The sequence below is a fragment of the Staurois parvus genome, unplaced genomic scaffold (assembly GCF_062004578.1).
Source record: "Staurois parvus isolate SC_StPar_1 unplaced genomic scaffold, SC_StPar_1.0 ptg000294l, whole genome shotgun sequence".
NCBI lineage: Eukaryota > Metazoa > Chordata > Amphibia > Anura > Ranidae > Staurois > Staurois parvus.
Window position 1 is genome coordinate 4,765,798 of NW_028318090.1, and position 19,728 is coordinate 4,785,525.

At 43.7% G+C, this 19,728-nt stretch overlaps 1 protein-coding gene across 1 annotated transcript in view; it reads left to right on the forward strand.

The window, feature by feature from the left end:
• Positions 1 to 10,970: 10,970 nt before the first annotated feature.
• Positions 10,971 to 19,728, forward strand: part of HCN1 (hyperpolarization activated cyclic nucleotide gated potassium channel 1) — a 508,954-nt gene continuing 500,196 nt past the window's right edge. The window contains exon 1 of the mRNA XM_089682702.1: positions 10,971 to 11,506. Coding sequence (XP_089538828.1) covers positions 11,163 to 11,506 — 344 coding nt within the window. The 5' untranslated portion in view covers positions 10,971 to 11,162. The remainder of the gene's footprint in view (positions 11,507 to 19,728) is intronic.

Here is a 19,728-nt window from a genome sequence, read left to right on the forward strand (position 1 = left end):
CCCTTCCAGGTTCTTGTATGTCCCAAGTCTAGTGACCCACGAAGAGGGTGTGGACTGGGGGAAAGCCTGTCCTGGCTCATTACATGCAGCATAAAGCAAAGAAGCAGCCCCAAATGCCGCACACCATCAGAACCCTACAGTCAGTGTAGTGAAAGCAGCCTCAGCCTGGCTCTGTCGAAGCCACACCTCCCACGTGTTTCGTCCTCCACTGGGGTTAATCATGGAGGACTGCGTTCAGATGCAGTATCCATTATTCTACTTGATCCTTTGTCAGCAAAGAACTTGACAGGAGATGTGACAGGAGGAGAGAGCAGAAAGAGAACCTCATCACCTTTTTGCTGCTCCTTCACTCTCCAATCACAGGCTGAGGTCAGGGAGGATACCTAGTTGACCTGCTTAAATGTCACCCCTCCCCCTTCAGCAGCATAAACTTAAATTAAAATTAGGGGGAAAAAGATAGAGTACATACTTGCCTTTCCCCCAGTGTCTGTAGTGCGGGGGGGGGGGGGGGGGGGGCGGTGATGTCATTCTTGTGCCGATGAAAACTCAGTAAATGGTGAGTACTCCAAATCTTGCACGATGCTGTAGTACAATACAGGATCACCTTCTCAGTGGGATTTGCAGTATTTTAGAACAGAAAACCAGTGTACAGTTGCATCTGGTGAAACCAGGTGGTCCTGTTCTATCTCCACTGAAAATGTGCCTTTATATGTGTCAGCCACCGGGAGGATAAATCTGCAATATCACATTGAACAACAATAATAAAAAATATATATTCTTTTATTGGTTAGTCATTAAAAAAACGAAGTCACACTTCACATTTTAAAACCAAATGATCTTCGAAGATGATATCAGCATGTAGTTACATTCAAATAGCAGCAAGATGCACAATAAGCGCATAGGATCAAGCATTTTCCCTGCATTTGCTTCCTCAGGATCCACGCTTTAGATGAACCATTAGTATTGACTGCAAGTATATCAAAGGGTTGGACTTTAGTAAGCAGTGCTTAGTTGTATAAAGGGAGGGTCATAAGCCATCCTCGAGATGTTCCTAATGATGATTAGAAAGATAATAATGTGTACTCCTAATGTCTTTAGAAGTCTGGAAAAAATACATATGGCTCATCAACAGCTACAAGCTCATATGGCCAAACCCAGCTTCCACCATACAGCTGAATATACCATGCTTTCCACTTGCTAGCTAATCACAAATGGTCCAGCCACCAGGTCTCAACACTAACCAGAGACTGCCAGCATGTCTATCCAAACTGCCTCCACCCTTCCCAGAGACCAGATAATAAACTAAACCCATTTGTTGTCTGGTCTCAGTCCACATGTTTTTCTTTTTGCTTCACTGCAACAAGGAAACAAGAAACTTTATTAGAGAAAAGACATAGAGTTTACCATAGATGCAGCTACAGATTTATAAACTGCCATCTACTGGCTGAAGAATAGATCTCTACTGAATAGTGATGTAGTTGTTGCACAAAATACTTGAACACTGTATTCCAACACTTGTATTGGGAAAATCTGCCAGAAATGACATCCTGATAGTAGAGGAACCGGGCAGCAGAGAAAAATGCCCCTCAGTGCTTTGGATAGAGACAAGTACACAGTATAAAGGTATGGGCAGCACAGTGGCTAAATGGTTAGCACTTCTGCCTGGCAGTACTAGGGTCATTGCTTCAAATCCCAACCACGGCACCACCTGCCTGGAGGTTGCATGTTCTCCCTGTGCCTGCGTGGGTTTCCTCAAGGTACTCTGGTTTCCTCGCACATTCCAAAGACATGCTGGTAGGTGAACTGGCTCCTGTCTAAATTGGCCCTAGTATATAAATGTACGTTAGGGACTTTAGATTGTATACCCCTGGAGGGTTAGGGACTGATGTGAATGTACAATATATATGTACAGTGCTGCATAAATTGACTGCACTATATAAGTACTTGAAATAAATAAATAAATGTGCATTGTTCATATTTAATGCCTGAGGTTTACCACTTTAAATGCTTGGGAGATGCATTTAAGCCATATTTAGTATTACAGAACAATACAATTTTCAGACTTGTCACCAAAACTGGCATCATGTATTTTGAATGTGCAATTGCACTTTTTTACTTTTAGCTTGGCCAAAACACAGAAGCAGCACCATAGGCTGAGTCTAATAAACTAATAAATAAAGACCTTCTAGGTGCTTTTGCTATGACACTTTATTTATTTTTAACAAGCGGTAATGGGCATGGATTTCCTGGTGGAAGTAGCAGCTCCAACATACACTGTATTGCCAAAAGTATTGGGGGCGCCAGCCTTTACACACACATGAACTTTAATGGCATCCCAGTCTTAGTCCGTAGGATTCAATATTGAGTTGGCCCACCCTTTGCAGCTATAACAGCTTCAACTCTTCTGGGATGGCTGTCCACAAGGTTTAGGTGTCTTTGCGAATGTTTGACCATTCTTCAAGATGCGCATTTGTGAGGTCAGGCACTGATGTCGGACGAGAAGGTCTGGCTCGCAGTCTCTACTCTAATTTATCCCAAAGGTGTTCTATTGGGTTGAGCGCAGGCCAGTCAAGCTCCTCCACCCCAAACTCGTTCATCCATGTCTTTATGGACCTTGCTTTGTGCACTGGGTTGCAGTCATATTGGAACAGGAAGGGGCCATCCCCAAACTCTTCCCACAAAGTTGGGAGTATGAAGTTGTCCAAAATGTCTTGGTATGCTGACTCCTTAAGAATTCCCTTCAACTGAACCAAGGAGCCAAGCCCAACCCCTGAAAACAACCCCACACCATAATCCCCCCTCCACCAAATTTAATAAAAAGTAATTCAGTGTAGCTTAGGGTGTGGTTACCATCATCCCTATTTCCATATAGAAAAGGTTACACCTTACATTTTATAGGATTTTTAAGGCAACCTTGAAGTATATACAAAGAAACCAATTATTTCAAAGATCAACATTTTATTTCAACAAGTTTTTTTTATCTGACACATTAATACATATCGAGTAGGCAATACAGTTGCAAGAAAAAGTATGTGAACCCCTTGGGATTACGTGGAGTTTTGCATGAATTGGGCATAAAACGTGCTCTGAACGTCATCTAAGTCACAACAATAGAAGAACACAGTCTGCTGAACATAATACTACACAAACATTAGATGTTGCCATGGTTTAATTGCACATAACATGTAAACATTCACAGTGCAGGGAGGAAAAAGTATGTGAGGCCCTAACTTAATGACTTCTCCCAGAGCTAATTGGAGCCAGGAGTGAGCCAACCTTGACTCCAATCAGTGTGATGATATTGGATGTGTTGCTGACAGCTGTCCTGCCCTTAAAAAACACACACCTGTTTTGGGTTTACTGCTTTCAAGAAGCACTGTCTGATGTGAACCATGCCTCACAGAAAAGAGCTCTCAGAAGACCTATGATCAAGAATTGTTGACTTGCATGAAGCTGGGAAGGTTTACAAAAGTATCTCCAAAAGCCTTGATGTTCATGTGTCCACGGTAAGACAGACTGTCTATAAATGGAGAAAGTTTAGCACTGTTGCTACTCTCCCTAGGCGTGGTCGTCCTGTAAAAATGACTGCAAGAGCACAGCACAGAATGCTGCATGAGGTAAGGAAGAATCCCAGAGTGTCAGCTAAAGACCTACAGAAATCTCTGGCACATGCTAACATTTTTGTTGACACATCTACAATAAGGAAAACATTAAACAAGAATGGAGTACATGGGAGGACACCACGGAGGAAGCCATTGCTGTTCAAAAAGAATATTGCAGCACGTTTGAAGTTTGCAAAAGAGCACCTGGATGTTCCACAGCACTACTGGCAAAATATACTGTGGACAGATGAAACCAAGATTGAGTTGTTTGGGAAGAACACACAACACTATGTGTGGAGAAAAAAAGGCACAGCACACCAACATCAAAACCTCATCCCCACTGTAAAACATGGCGGAGGGAGCATCATGGTTTGGGGCTGCTTTGCTGCCTCAGAGCCTGGACGGATTTTTGTCATTGATGGGAAAATGAATTCCAGAGTTTATCAAGACATTTTGCAGGAAAACGTAAGACCATCTGTCCGCCAACTGAAGCTCCGCAGAGGATGGGTGATGCAACAGGACAATGACCCAAAGCATACAAGTAATTCAACAAAACAATGGCTGCAACAGCACAGAATACGCTTTCTGGAGTGGCCCAGTCAGAGTCCTGACCTCAACCCGACTGAAATGCTGTGGCATGACCTTAAGAGAGCGATTCACACCAGACATCCAAAGAATATTGCTACACTGAAACAGTTTTGTGAAGAGGAGTGGTCCAAAATTACTCCAGATCGTTGTGCAGGTCTGATCTTCAACTACAGGAAACGTTTGGTTGAGGTTATTGCTGCCAAAGGAGGGTCAGCCAGTTATTAAGTCCAAAGGTTCACATACTTTTTCCTCCCTGCACTGTGAATGTTATGTGCAATTAAACCATGGCAACATCTAATGTTTGTGTAGTATTATGTTCAGCAGACTGTGTTCTTCTATTGTTGTGACTTAGATGACATTCAGAGCACATTTTATGCCCAATTCATGCAAAACTCCACGTAATCCCAAGGTGTTCACATACGTTTTCTTGAAACTGTACATATTAGCCAATATAAAATACAACAGTTTTTTACAAGTCATTCACTTCACAAATTTGTGGTTATTACAATATGTATCCAGTGGTACCCCCCAAAGCTGATTTCCATCTTGCAACCTCAAAGTTTGACTGCAGATATATTCAGCTTGGGATCCAATGCGTTTCGAATACATTAGTATAGATTCTTCCTCAGGAAAAGAATACCACTCTATAACAATAATTATTGTCAACAATTATCAGTACATATCTTTATAATTGAGCAATGATAGACTAATCATATAGGATACATGACTTACATAACCACCAAAAATAGTCAAAAGAAAATGCTTCACTGTGTTTAGAAAGTAAATTTCCTCCATAACTGAGGCCATCATTTGATGTGCAAGGACCACAGGTGCCACATCACAAGCACTGTTATAACAAAATCTATATATATGTAACGCTATGTATAACAATATCTTAAAATTACAACAAGACACCGAGTGTATATAAATCTGTAAAACTAAAAAACTATGACGATCATGGTAATATGTTTCCTTTTAATGGACACATGGATTGAAGTGTATATCTAGGGTAATTACATATTTCCCCATACTTAGTATTATATTATCAATAACAACAATGAAATATACTAGATATATGAGCTATATAATTTAAAAACTATTTTTGAAATAAATATAAAACATAATTGTTCACACTTAACACACCATAAACTACATAACAATGTAATAGTGTTCAAGTTGAATATTAGGAGCTTTGTCTTGTTCAGACCACAACCCTCCAAGGGGTCAGTGGCGGGCACAATATATGTGGTTCCCAGGATCAAACTAGATGCTGAAAGCTGTATTTGATAATGCCAATAGTGGCCTTTTATAAGTTCCAAAGTGGATGTGATGTGTATGTCTTCCCATGTGCAGATCATGTCTGCTGGAGAGGAAAATGGCGCCCATCATGTGGTCCCCAGCGTTCATCTCAACTGCACAAGATCGACTGTGCTCTGTGCATTGATGTCACATCTGGCCCCGGAATGACGCACTTCCAGAGACTAGACGGGCACCATGTTGGAGACTGCCGCCGACACGAAAATAATCTGGACTGCACATAAAGTGCATGAGAGCAAGGGAGAAGAAAACGTACCCCACTACTCTACAAGGACACAAATATAGGTCCCCCACTGTAATGAGGGACCCTTTCCATGTCGGACATGCCAATATATGACTTCCCCATCAGGAAGACAAACACCAACCACCACAGTGAAAACATGTAGAAAAAGTTTGTAATAATGACCAAAAAAAGTTGCCATATAATCTGGACAGCATAACATAAACTCAAGAGAAAAAAGATACAACAAATGAATAACTATGACAAAGGAATCCCTGCAGCACAAATAGAATGGGAAAATCCCCTCTTGAGGAGAAATAGAGCATTCAGTAGGAGGACATACTGGGAACATTTTCAATCTGTTTTATCAGAAGCAAAGCTCTCCAAAAAGGGTCTATAACTTTCAGACTCATTTAAACCAGGATGGCAAGTGGCATCGAGGCACTTTTATATGCTTTTTTATGTGAGTTCATGGTTAAACCACAATGACAGGTGCCTATCTACCATTATTTTGCTCAAAAGGCCATGCCTGCCCTCCACATGTGGAACGTAATGTGTCTGTGTTGCTGGGCCATGCTGTCAGGAGTTGTTGGGTATAACTGGCATGTCACACTAGAATAAGGAAAGATAAATGCGCCCCTGAATCATACTAGGTGAAGAATTGCTACAGAAAATTTTGATCACTCAAGAAAACTTTCACTGCAAATCTTTTGGGGTATTTAGGGGTAAATTCTTAGCCTGGGCAACCCCAGAGTAACATATTTCCAGCTGCCGTAACCTTTTACTCCATTTGCTGTTCCGCCAGAGTAAATATACTGTGCTGGGGCGGAACATGCAGGCACAATGACATACATTTACATAATTGTGGCTGCTTCGGGTTAGGAGCGCGCAGCGAGCCCCTCCTGTAACCAATGTGCCCACCTGACAACCTGTCATGAATGACTTTCCATTTATGAACAGCTGGCTTTTGGTTGTGATGTGTGATTGGCCCACAGCAATCACATGGTACCTAGCTATCTGTACCATGTGATTAACTGAAGCCAATCACAGATTGCAACCAAAAGCAAGCTGTTTAAGAATGGTTAACCCATTCATGGCAGCTGAAACATTGATCTTCATTGTATAAGCAATAGCAGAGTAAAAAAATAAATAAATTCCTGATCACCCCTCCACCAGAGTAGTACTATATCACTTGGTGACACTGAACTACTCTGATGACAAGATGTTATAAAATTGTAAAAAACTAGTGTTAAAAATAATAAAAATGTTTTAAAAAATCGAATATATATATTTTTTTTTAACATACTGTCACCAGTCAGTGTCCCTGATCACCACCACACCAATCATATGATGACACTGTACTGCACTGGTGACAGTATCTAAAAAACAAAAAAATTGTGAAAAAATACTTTTTTTATTTTTTTCATTTTCCAAATAAATTATGACAAAAAATTTCAACTTAAAAAAACTTGCCGTTCCTCTTGCTAAATACCCTGGACTGTCTACTTTCCAAAAAGGGGACATGAGGGGGAAGGGGGTGGTATTTGTACTGTCCTGGCAATTTAAGGGCCTAAAGAAATGAGAGAGGTTGTCAGTACATCAGGATTGATCAATTTTCAAATACTGTATATATACTATAGTTTGTAGTAAGGATGCACTGATATGTCGGCTGCCGAAAATTATAGGCTGAATAGGGTTATCGGCGTTTTATTGATAGAAAAAAAAAGGTGTTCATAATGGCATGCTGCATCCCATAGACTTCAATACAAAAAACCTCCTAGCTACTTTAACCACTTGCCTACCAGGCACTTTTATCTCCTTTGTGCCCAGGCCAATTTTCAGCTTTCAGCGATGTCGCACTTTGAATGACAATTGCGCGGTCATGCAACACTACACCCATATGACATTTTTATATTTTTTTTTCAAACAAATAGAGCTTTCTTTTGGTGGTATGTACTCACCACTGGGTGATTTATTTTTTGCACTATAAACAAAAAAAGAGCAAAAATTTAGAAATAAAAAGGTTTTTTTTGATTCTATTATAAAATTTTGCAAACAAGTAATTTTTCTCCTTCACTGATGTGCGTTGATGAGGCTGTACTATAGGCAGCATTGATGGGCACTAATAGGCAGCACTAATGGGCACTGATAGGTGGCACTGATATGCAACAATGATGGGCACAAATAGGCGGCACTGATAGGTGGCACTGATATGCAATGATGGGCACTGATAGGCAGCACTGATGGGCACTGATGGGTAGCACCAACGACATTGACTGGTGGCACTGCTGGGCACTGATGGGTGGCACTGCTGGGCACAGGTGGGTGGCACTGCTGGGCACGGATGGGTGGCACTGATGGGTGGCACTTCTGGGCACAGGTGGGTGGCACAGATGGGCGCCACTGCTGGGCACTGATCATCAGTGACCTGATGATCGGTGCCGATCCATCCTCTGACAAAGTGCAGCCAATAACCGGCAACTGCATTTACCGGTGATCTGCTGTGTCATTGGACTGATCACGTGGCCTTTACCACATCATGTGATCAGCTGTGTCCGTAGTACACAGCAATCACGGAGATCGCCAGGTGCACGCCCCCCGGGGGTGCGTGGGAAGGTGAGTTCTGGGAGGACATCATATGACGCCCTCCCAGAACTGGACGGCCACAGTGAAGCTGTCATTCGGCTATCTGCCGAAGTGATTAATGCAAAGTTGCGTCCCACAGTCTTTAATACAAAGTCATGTCCCATAGACTTAAATGCACAGTCGCATCCCATAGACTTTAATGCAAAGTTGTGTCCCATTGACTTCAATGCATAATCGCGTCCCATGGAGTTCAATGCAGAATCGCATCCAATAGACTTCAATGCAAAAACTCCCCCTAGTGAATTTAATGCAAAATCGCGTCCTGCTGACTTCAATGCAAAATCCCATCCCAAAGACTTAAATGCAAAAACACCTCCCACTGACTTCAGTGCAAAATCGTGTCCTACAGACTTCAAAGCAAAATCATTTCCCATTGACTTCAATGCAGAATTGCTTTCCATTAACTTCAATGAAAAAACACTAGCTACATTAATTAAAGTAAATAAAAAAAAAAAACATCTTTCTGTGTCAGTTTTGGTTTCAGTGCATCCTGATTTTTGGTTTTGGCAGCAGACTTTTAATTTCGGTGCACCACTAGTTTGTAGACTGTACAACTTTCACATAAACTAATTAATTTACACTTAATGGGATTTTTTTTTACCAAAGACATGTAGCAAAATACATTTTGGCCTAAATTTATGAAGAAATTTGATTTTTGTATTGGATATATTTTATAACAGAAAGTAGAAAAAAAAATTTTTCTAAATGTTGTCTTTTTTCATATATAAAATAAAAAAAACCCAGTGGTAATCATCAAATATCACCAAAAGAAAACTTTATTTGTGTAAAAAAAATGCTATAAATTTCATTTGGGCACAGTGTTGCATGACTGAACAATTACCAGTCAAAGTAGCGCAGTGCTAAATAGCAAAAAATGGCCTGGTCATGACAGGGATAAAACCTTCCAGAGCTCAAGTGGTTTTATACATTTTATTTAAATATTTACAATTTTTAATAATCTATTTCTTACAGTTTCTTCCTTGTAAAACCTTCCTTGCCCAAGACAAGCAAATATGGGCAGGGATAGAAATGCAAACTGGGTGGAAATATTTGCAGCTGGCAAGAGGGACCCAACTAGATACTGTGGGGCCACACAACATTTGGTGGAAGACCCATTTCAAATCCTCTTGGACTGCTTTGGCCTTTTCCTGTGAATCATTTTTCCAGGGTATGGGCAGGCAACAGCATAAAATCAAGCATACAACAACCCTATGACAATTGGAAGCCACCCCTCCCACAGTGAAGTCTTGAAAACCCATGCCACACTCTCCAGTACAGTAGCAACCTCCGCAATGTACATTTTATCCAGATATCCCTGGACATTTTATCCAGACCCCCCCCCCCCATGTTTTAGTCAGATTCCTCTGTATATTTTATTCAAACCCTTCCCCATAAATCTTACCCAAACCCACAGTATATTTTATCTAGAACCCACCACAACCCCTGTAAATATTATTCAGTCCTCCCTGTATATAATATCTAGATCCCCCTGCACACTTTATCCAGATCCCCCTGCATGTTTTATCCAGACCCCACCACCTGTACATTTTATCCAGAACCCCCCCCCCGCATGTTTTATCAAGACCTCCCTGTATATTTTATCCAGACCCCCCTTTTATCCAGATCCCCCTGCATGTTTTATCCAGACCCCACCACCTGTACATTTTGTCCAGATCCCCTGTACATTTTATCCAGAACCCCCCCGTATGTTTTATCAAGACCTCCCTGTATATTATTTTATCCAGACCCCCCTGTACATTTTATCCAGATCCCCCTGCATGTTTTACTAGACCCCACCACCTGTACATTTTATCCAGAACCCCCCCCCCCCCGCATGTTTTATCAAGACCTCCCTGTATATTTTCTCCAGACCCCTTTTATCCAGATCCCCCTGCACATATTATCCAGATCCCCCTGCATGTTTTATCCAGATCCCCCTGTACATTTTATTTAGAACCCCCCTACATGTTTTATCCAGACCCCACCACCTATAGATTTTATCCAGACCCCACCACTTATACATTTTATCTAGATCCCCCTTGCATGTTTTATCCAGGCCCCCCTATAGTTTAGAACCCCCTCCCCTATGTTTTATCTAGATCCCCCTCTATATTTTATCCAGACCCCCCCCCCCCCACACACACACACACACACACCTGTATTTTTTATCTAGATCCCCCTTGCATGTTTTATCCTGGTCCCCCCATAGTTATGCAGAACCCCCGCCCCTATATTTTATCTAGATCCCCCTCTATATTTTATCCAGACCCCCCCCCACCTGTATTTTTATCTAGATCCCCCTGTATATAGCATACCCTTTATATTGAACCCAGACCCCTCTGTATATTTTCCTCCCCCTCTACATTACAGCCACCCCCCCTGTATACTATACTCAGTCTCCCCACCCCCTGTATATTGTACCCCACCCCCTGTATGTTGTCCCCAGCCCCCCATAATGTAGATGGGGCCCCCCATCCCCCACCGTGCTGACATTTGGGGGCCCTCCTCTCCTGCACACGGCGGCGTTTTTCAAGGTCTGTTCTCAATGTCACCAGGTATTCACACGCCGGGGAGGAGAGGACGGCGGCGTTGCGGCTTCGGTGCAGTAGATGGCGGCAGAGAGCAGCCGACGCAGCGCCGCGAGAGCCGGGCTCCGCACAGCAGCCGCAGCAGAGGAGAAGGCTGAGCTCCTGAAGGGCATCAGATGAGAGCAGCAGAGGAGGAGAGCAGGAGCTGAGCCCGATCCGCTTCTCTCTACATCTCCCCCCCGCTCCTTCCTTCCTCCCAGCATGGAGAGCAAACTCAACTCCTCCAGCAACAGCCGGGACGAGGGCAACAACGTCTTCCCGGGCAAAGCGGAGAAAAGTCTGACGGCCAGCAGCTCCAGCGTCAAGGAGCACGGCAACTCGGTGTGCTTCAAGGGGGACGGAGAGGAGCCCGGCGTCGGCTTCGAGGATGCAGAGGGAGCCGGCCGGCAGTATGGCTTCATGCAGAGACAGTTCAGCTCTTTCCTCCAGCCCGGGGTCAACAAATTCTCCCTCCGCATGTTCGGGAGCCAGAAGGCGGTGGAGAAGGAGCAGGAGAGGGTTAAAACGGCCGGGGTCTGGATCATACACCCCTATAGTGACTTCAGGTAAAGAAAGGGTTAACACCCCCCCCCCCTTCCTCCGACTACCATCCTCCTCCAATTGTCGGGTCACTCCGACCATCCTCCTCCAATTGTCGGGTCACTCCGACCATCCTCCTCCAATTGTCGGGTCACTCCGACCATCCTCCTCCAATTGTCTGGTTCCTCTGGGGTGGTACATGCCACAAGTAGTGAGTCCACCAATCTGGATTGTCTATGTGTGGCTGGATGGGGTCTAGCAAGGTTCTACTTGTGTGGATGGATGGGATCCAAAAATGTGGATAAATGAGGTCTAACAGTCTGGATTATACATGTGTGGATGGCTGGGCTCTCTAAATCTGGACTGTACTTAGATGAGATCCAACAATATGCATAGTGTGGAGGGAAGGGGGCCACCAGTGTGGATAGTATGTGTGTGAAGGGATGGAGGCCACCAGTGTGGATAGTATGTGTGTGAAGGGATGGAGGCCACCAGTGTGGATAGTATGTGTGTGAAGGGATGGAGGCCACCAGTGTGGATAGTATGTGTGTGAAGGGATGGAGGCCACCAGTGTGGATAGTATGTGTGTGAAGGGATGGAGGCCACCAGTGTGGATAGTATGTGTGTGAAGGGATGGAGGCCACCAGTGTGGATAGTAGGTGTGTGAAGGGATGGAGGCCACCAGTGTGGATAGTAGGTGTGTGAAGGGATGGAGGCCACCAGTGTGGATAGTAGGTGTGTGAAGGGATGGAGGCCACCAGTGTGGATAGCAGGGGCGGACTGACCATTTGGAGACTCGGGCACTGCTCGAGGGCCCAGGGTCAGTAGGGGGCCCCATGAGATGCCCCTGGTACCTTTTTCATAGGCTTTTTTGAGTTTGGGCAAGGATACAGGGGCCCCATGATCCCCTATTGCCCGGGGGCCCTATAAGTTGTTAGTCCGCCCCTGGTGGATAGTGTGTGTGGAGGAATGGAGGCCACCATTATGGATAGTATGTGTGTGGAGGGATGGAGACCACCAGTATGGATTGGACATGTGTGGAGGGATGGAGACCACCAGTATGGATTGGACATGTGTGGAGGGATGGAGGCCACCAGTATGGATAGTATGTGTGTGGAGGGATGGAGGCCACCACTATGGATAGTATGTGTGTGGAGGGATGGATGCCACCAGTATGGATTGGACATGTGTGGAGGGATGGAGGCCACCAGTATGAATTGGATGTGTGTGGAGGGATGTAGGCCACTAGTATGGATTGGACGTGTGTGGAGGGATGGAGGCCACTAGTATGGATTGGACGTGTGCGGAGGGATTGAGGCCACCAGTATGGACTGGACGAGTGCGGAGGGATGGAGGCCACCAGTATGGACTGGACGAGTGCGGAGGGATGGAGGCCACCAGTATGGACTGAATGTGTGCGGAGGGATAGAGGCCACCAGTATGGACTGAATGTGTGCGGAGGGATGGAGGCCACCAGTATGGACTGAACATGTGCAGAAGGATGGAGGCAACCAGTATGGACTGAACGTGTGCGGAGGGATGGAGGCAACCAGTATGGACTGAACGTGTGCGGAGGGATGGAGGCCACCAGTGTGGACTGAACGTGTGCGGAGGGATTGAGGCCACCAGTGTGGACGGTACTTGTGCGGAGGGATGGAGGCCAGCAGTGTGGACTGAACGTGTGCGGAGGGATGGAGGCCACCAGTGTGGACGGTACTTGTGCGGAGGGATGGAGGCCAGCAGTGTGGACGGTACTTGTGCGGAAGGATGGAGGCCACCAGTGTGGACTGTACGTGTGCGGAGGGATGGAGGCCACCAGTGTGGACTGTACGTGTGCGGAGGGATGGAGGCCACCAGTGTGGACTGTACGTGTGCGGAGGGATGGAGGCCACCAGTGTGGACTGTACGTGTGCGGAGGGATGGAGGCCACCAGTGTGGACTGTACGTGTGCGGAGGGATGGAGGCCACCAGTGTGGACTGTACGTGTGCGGAGGGATGGAGGCCACCAGTGTGGACTGTACGTGTGCGGAGGGATGGAGGCCACCAGTGTGGACTGTACGTTTGCGGAGGGATGGAGGCCACCAGTGTGGACTGTACGTGTGCGGAGGGATGGAGGCCACCAGTGTGGACTGTACGTGTGCGGAGGGATGGGGGCACCAGTGTGGACTGTACGTGTGCGGAGGGATGGGGGCACCAGTGTGGACTGTACGTGTGCGGAGGGATGGGGGGCACCAGTGTGGATTGCACGTGTGCGGAGGGATGAGGGCACCAGTGTGGATTGTGCGTGCGGGGAGTGATGGGGGCACCAGTATGGATTCTACATGTGTGGAGGGATGGGGACCACTGATATGGATTGTCTGTGGATAAATGAAAACATTCCAGCTATCTGGATGGTACCTGTGGTGATGGATGGGGTCTACTGATCAGGGTTGTCTGTGTCAAAGGATGAAGTCCACTATATTTTTGTGGAGGGATGGGGACCACCATTAGGGATTGTTAATCTGTGAATGAAGGAGGTCTACCAATATGAATTACACATGTGTGTGGATGGAGGCCACCAATATGGATTGTCCATGGATGGAGTGGGATTACCAATCTGGATTGTCTTGTGTGGATGGATGGGGTCTACCAATCTGGACTGTACATGTGTGGCTGAATATGGTCTACTGATATGGATTGTACTATGGAGGGATGAAGGCCACCGATATGGAACATTTTTTGTGGTGATGTATGGGCTCTTTGGATCTGGGTTGTCCTTGTGGATGGATAAGGTCCATTGATATGGATTGTCTATGTGGAATGAATGGGGTCCACCAGTATGGATAATCTGTGTGTGAATGGATGGGGTCCACCAGTGTGGATTGTTTGTGTAGCTGGATGGGGTCCATTGTCCCTGACTTGATTGTCCGTGTGAATGGATGGGGTCTACCAATCTGGACAGTATATGTGTAAAAACATGGGCTTCACCAATCTGGATTGTCCATGTGTGGATGGAGAGGTTCTGGATTGCATGTGTGTTTGTGTGTAGATGAGGTTTACTAATCTGGATTGTATAGGTTCTACTGATTTGGAAGATCACGCACCTTTTGAAGCCACGTTTGAGAACTCTTTCATTATATATTTGTGTTATTACTTAGTATTTATTATGTCCCTTTCAGTATTTATTTCACTATTTATTATTTCCCTTTCAGTGGTTATATCCATATATATTATTTACCTTTTTAGCTTTTTCTCTGGATCGGGTTTATACATTGGACGCATGTGTTTAGAATAGCTATACTATGTACAATTTATTTATTTATTACAGATATTTATATACTGCCATCATTTTACGTAGCACTTTACTTACTGTAAATTCACATTAGTCCCTGCCCAAATGAAGCTCCAAAGTCCCTAAATACTAGGGCCAATGTTTTGTATAGGAGCCAGTTCACTTGCCAGCATGTCTTTGGATGGTGGGAGGAGACCTACACAAGTATAGGGAGAAGGCCGAAACTTCATACAACTAGTGTCCTGTTTGGAATTTAATCAAGGATCCCAGTGCTGCAAGGAAGAAGTGCTTAACCACTTTAGGTGGCAGACTAAGGGCAGTTTTTTAACCCTTTGTTGGGGCAGACAAGGGAGGCATGGTGGCTTAGTGGTTTGCACTTATGTTATGCAGCACTGGGGTCCTTAGTTAGAATGTCTGCATGGTTTCAATCTGCATGGAGTTTGCATGTTCTCCCTGAGTTCACCTTGGTTTTCTCTGGGTACTCTGGTTTGCTCTCACACTCCGTAGACATTCCAGTAGGTTTAGTGCTCAAATAGCACCTGGCATGTATGTACAAACTGGCCATGCATATGTGTTATCACAGTCTTCATGCCAGTGCCAACCCCAAGCAATTAGAATTGAGTAAAGACTTGGAAACCTACCTCAAAAAAATTGCCTAGAAAATTATATAGAAAAGGCTCTCCAGTGTGTTAGACATGGTGCCTAGAGAGCTAGCCCATAGAATTGTCAAGAGTTGGATATGACTAAACAGATATGTACATTTAGTCCAGGAAAGAAAGTGTGCCCATCTAGTTTACAACTGATAATGAGTTCTTCCAGCACTGTACAGACAAGCTTAATTATGGTAAGCATACCTCCACACCCCCTCCTGAACATTGCGTAAAAGGGGAAAGCTAGTTAGAAGTAAAAAGGTGAACAGCAATTTGTATTTGTTTTTTATATATTTATTTTTCAGTTCTGCTTTGTGAATAGGAGCATGTAGCAAATATAATGTGATTGTGCAGTGGAAATACACTATAAAGTTCTGTGAGGTGATGATGCGGCACTTTATTGTCTCAGAAGGGGAACTGAAGAAGGTGGCATCCTTGTCTGGTTTTTATGTGCTTTTGTTTTAAATTATATTGATGTGATTCTCTTGTGTTTTTTTTTTTTTGAGTGTTGCATTTTGTTGCTTGACATTCTATTTTTGATACATTAGAGTTCTGCAATCTCCTCTAGCGCGTTCACTGTTCTGGTCATTAGACTGTGCAGATGGTGCAGTGCCTATAACCCAAGTCTCAGTGTCTGGGCAAAAAAAAAAAAAAGGCACTTTAATAAATGACCCATATCTGCCGTGATTTATAGACTCGCTATGACCTTGAAACTAGACCATGCTGGCTGTAAGATTCATGTAGAAATGTCATACATGTGACTGTGTTGTATATTTTATTCATGGTCCGGATGTGAAAAGCAGCAAACACCTGCACAAGTGTCGTCCTCCTGAGCTCTGAAATATTTAGTTACACAGCTAATGATTGTCCAAAGTTAATACATGGTATAGTGCATGTATGTATCTGCATCAACAGGATCTATGTATACGTACAGTATGTATCGCCTTTCTTTATCCGCCCCTATCTTTATCCTATATGTATCAACAGGATCTATGAATACAAAATCTATCTATCTATCTATCTATCTATCTATCTATCTATCTATCTATCTATCTATCTATCTATCTATCTATCTATCTATCTATCTATCTATCTATCTCTGCCTACCAGTCTCAATATCTATGGTACATATGTGTTCTCTTTCTTTATCATAGGGCTATTCACATGGCAGCTGAAAAGTGGTAAAAACAGGCAATTGAGCCTGAGATGCAGTTTTAACACCCCCAAAACTGTAACAATACGGCCAGAAAGGGATGTACACATGGCATGGTAGCAGCATTTTTAACTTAGGGTGCAGTTTGACAGGTGGCACCGCCTGTCATACTCACCTATTGAGTTCCTTGGGGCCTCACCGCAGCTGCAGGTTGAACACTTTGCACGCAGTTGTGATGTGGTCCTGCAGTTTAAAATTCTGGCAATTTCAAAAATAAAAGTAAAAAGAAAAAAAAAAACAGACATTCGAGAGGTGGCAGTAGCACCTCATGGATGCCTGCCAGCCACTGCTATACCGCCCTCTGAAAAGTGATATAATTCTGATGTGAAAGAGCCATGACTGTCCTAATATCTTGTATGCATCAACAGGGTATCTATCTATCTATCTATCTATCTATCTATCTATCTATCTATCTATCTATCCAGGATCCATGCATACATGTGTATTATTATTATTATTATTATTATTACAGGTACTTATATAGTGCTGTCAATTACTCAGTGCTTTACATATATATATTGTATATCCACACCGGTCCCTGTCCTTAAGGAGCTTACATTCTAAAGTCCCTAACTCACAGTCATATATACATGGGCCGGTGGTAGGCAGGAGCATGTCTTTTCTTTATCTGAGTGTCCCAATATCTATGTATCTTGTTTGTAATAACAGAGCGTCCATTATTTATTTTTATATATCTGTCCATCATGCCATTTGTATTAGCATGCGTGTATATATCTATTTTTCTACTGTGTATTATAGTGCTGTATGAAAGATCATTCTATTGGAATATTGTATAATTCAGCACTGAACATCGGCCTATTCCAGTTCAGAGTTGGAGCTGATTGCACTACCTGTGTAAGGGACATTATGGGGGTTATTTATTAAAGCTGGGGAGCGCAAAATCTGGTTCAGTTCTGCATAGAAACCAATCAGCTTCCAGGTTTTATTGCTAAAGCTTAATTGAACAAGCTGAAGTTAGAAGCTGATTGGATACCATGTACAGCTACACCAGATTCTGAATGCTCCAGTTTTAGTAAATCTCCCCCCACCAGAGTAGGACATGACAGTTTGAAGTGTGTTGTGGAATGACATGATGAGTACACCCTGCCATGCAGTCTTATGGATGGTGTCGCTGTCCATGGTGCTGAACAGTCCCTGGAATGGGCTCACGTCTGTACAGTTCAGTTGCTGGGTGTATCATGGTGTTTTAATGAGGAGCTCTTCTGAAGGATTGCTTGAGAATGTAACTATTGTGATACCAGAGAGGCCTTCAGTATTGTAAAGAACCCACAATATGTCAGAATGATCAGGGCTAAACTCCAACATATTGATACTATATTTTTTTCTTTGTTGCAAACACACTGGATCTCACTTTAGTGTCTGAAAGAATACAAATGTATCCAACGCAAGCTGTGTACAGCCTGGCAATAATTTGACCAAAGCCAACAAAAGGGAGTATTTGATAGCTAGGGGACAACGCAAACAGTTGTGTTTTTTTTTTTTTGTAAGTCCCATTAAAGTGGCCTTTCTGCTGATTATTATTTATTACATTATCTACTTTGTACTGTGTTTGTTTAACAACGCAGCTGGTGTAAAGGATCCCTAAAATAGATTGGTTCATATAAAGGAGAGCAGTTTAGTGACTGGCCCCATTTTAAGTGATACTAAACATACCGAGTTTGGGTTCCATCATCCCTTCTATTTATGTACAAAGATCACGCCATTCCATTTAATTTCACTTAAAAAAATTATCTGATGACCTTATTTATTTGTACACTCCTTGAGGGTTAGGGACTGATGTGAATGTAATTTAAAAAAAAATTATATATTTATTTCAGGTACTTATAACGTGCTGCCAATTTATACAGTGCTTTACATATATATTGTACATTCACATCAGTCCCTAACCATCAAGGGGCGGACAATCTAAGGTCCCTAACTCCCATTCATATATATACTGGGTAAATGGATGGCACTACAAAAATGCCTGTAATAAAAATAATAATAATTGCTGTTAAGAGATCACATGGTGTTTCCCAGGTCTTGCCTGTCTTCAGGGAAAGTTCTGAGGTAGGAACTTCTAGTATTCTAGTACTTCTAGTGCTGTATGAATCCGTGTCTACACAGTGCTGATCAGGGGCAGACTGACCATTTGGAAACGAGGGCTCGGGGTCAGTAGAGGGCCGCATGAGATGCCCCTGGTACCTTTTTCATAGGCTTTTTTGAGTTTGGGCAAGGACACAGGGGCCCCATGATCCCCTATTGACCGGGGGCCCCATGAGGTGTTAATCCGCCCCTGGTGCTGATGCTATGCTGGTCACATGACATTAAAAAAAAAAAAAAAAGCTTTCAGAGTAGAGAATAAAAATAAATAATAGCAACAAAGTGTTTTGATTTCAGGGAGAAGAAACAGCCAGATCGCTGTCTGTGTACAGAGTTCTGTGTGTTTGTAAACACAGAATTCTGTGCTGTGGTTTGCCACAGCCAATCAATAGGTATGCAGCCAAAAATCATTGGCTGAAACCTGCTGACAAACACGTGCTGTGTCCAATTACAACACTGGTTAGGGGGCGCGCGTTCCTGACAGAAAACCCGTAAAAATAGCGTGACATACGGGTACGTTGCCTAGCCAGCAGCTGCCGCCCATAGTACATTTGCTGTGGGCAGCCAGTAGTTAAAGCTTCATCTTTACTTCAAAACTAATGTTTGTTCTTTTTTTTTTTTTGCAATATCATGGGGGGGTTAAATGGACTGAAAATAGAATTTACTTTCTTAACACTGTAAAGAGATCCGGAGGAGGTTCTGCCAATCACAGGCCCTGCCACGCCCGTTCAGCCTATGTCTGTGGTGTTTATGTGCTGGGTCTAACAAGGTGGTGAAGCCTTCACCAATCACCATCCTATATCCCACCTCCATAGTGTTTAGTAATGAGAACATGGAGGAAGAGAGAAGGGGGGGGGGGGCGGTGTAATTTACCACTATGTATACTCCCAAATGTGTGACTCTCTAGTCACATGGGCTGCACAGAATAAAAATAAAATGAGAAATCAACAGCTTTGAAGGGAACTGAAACTGGACCATGCTCAGTAGATGTCAACAGCTGGTCTGCGCAAT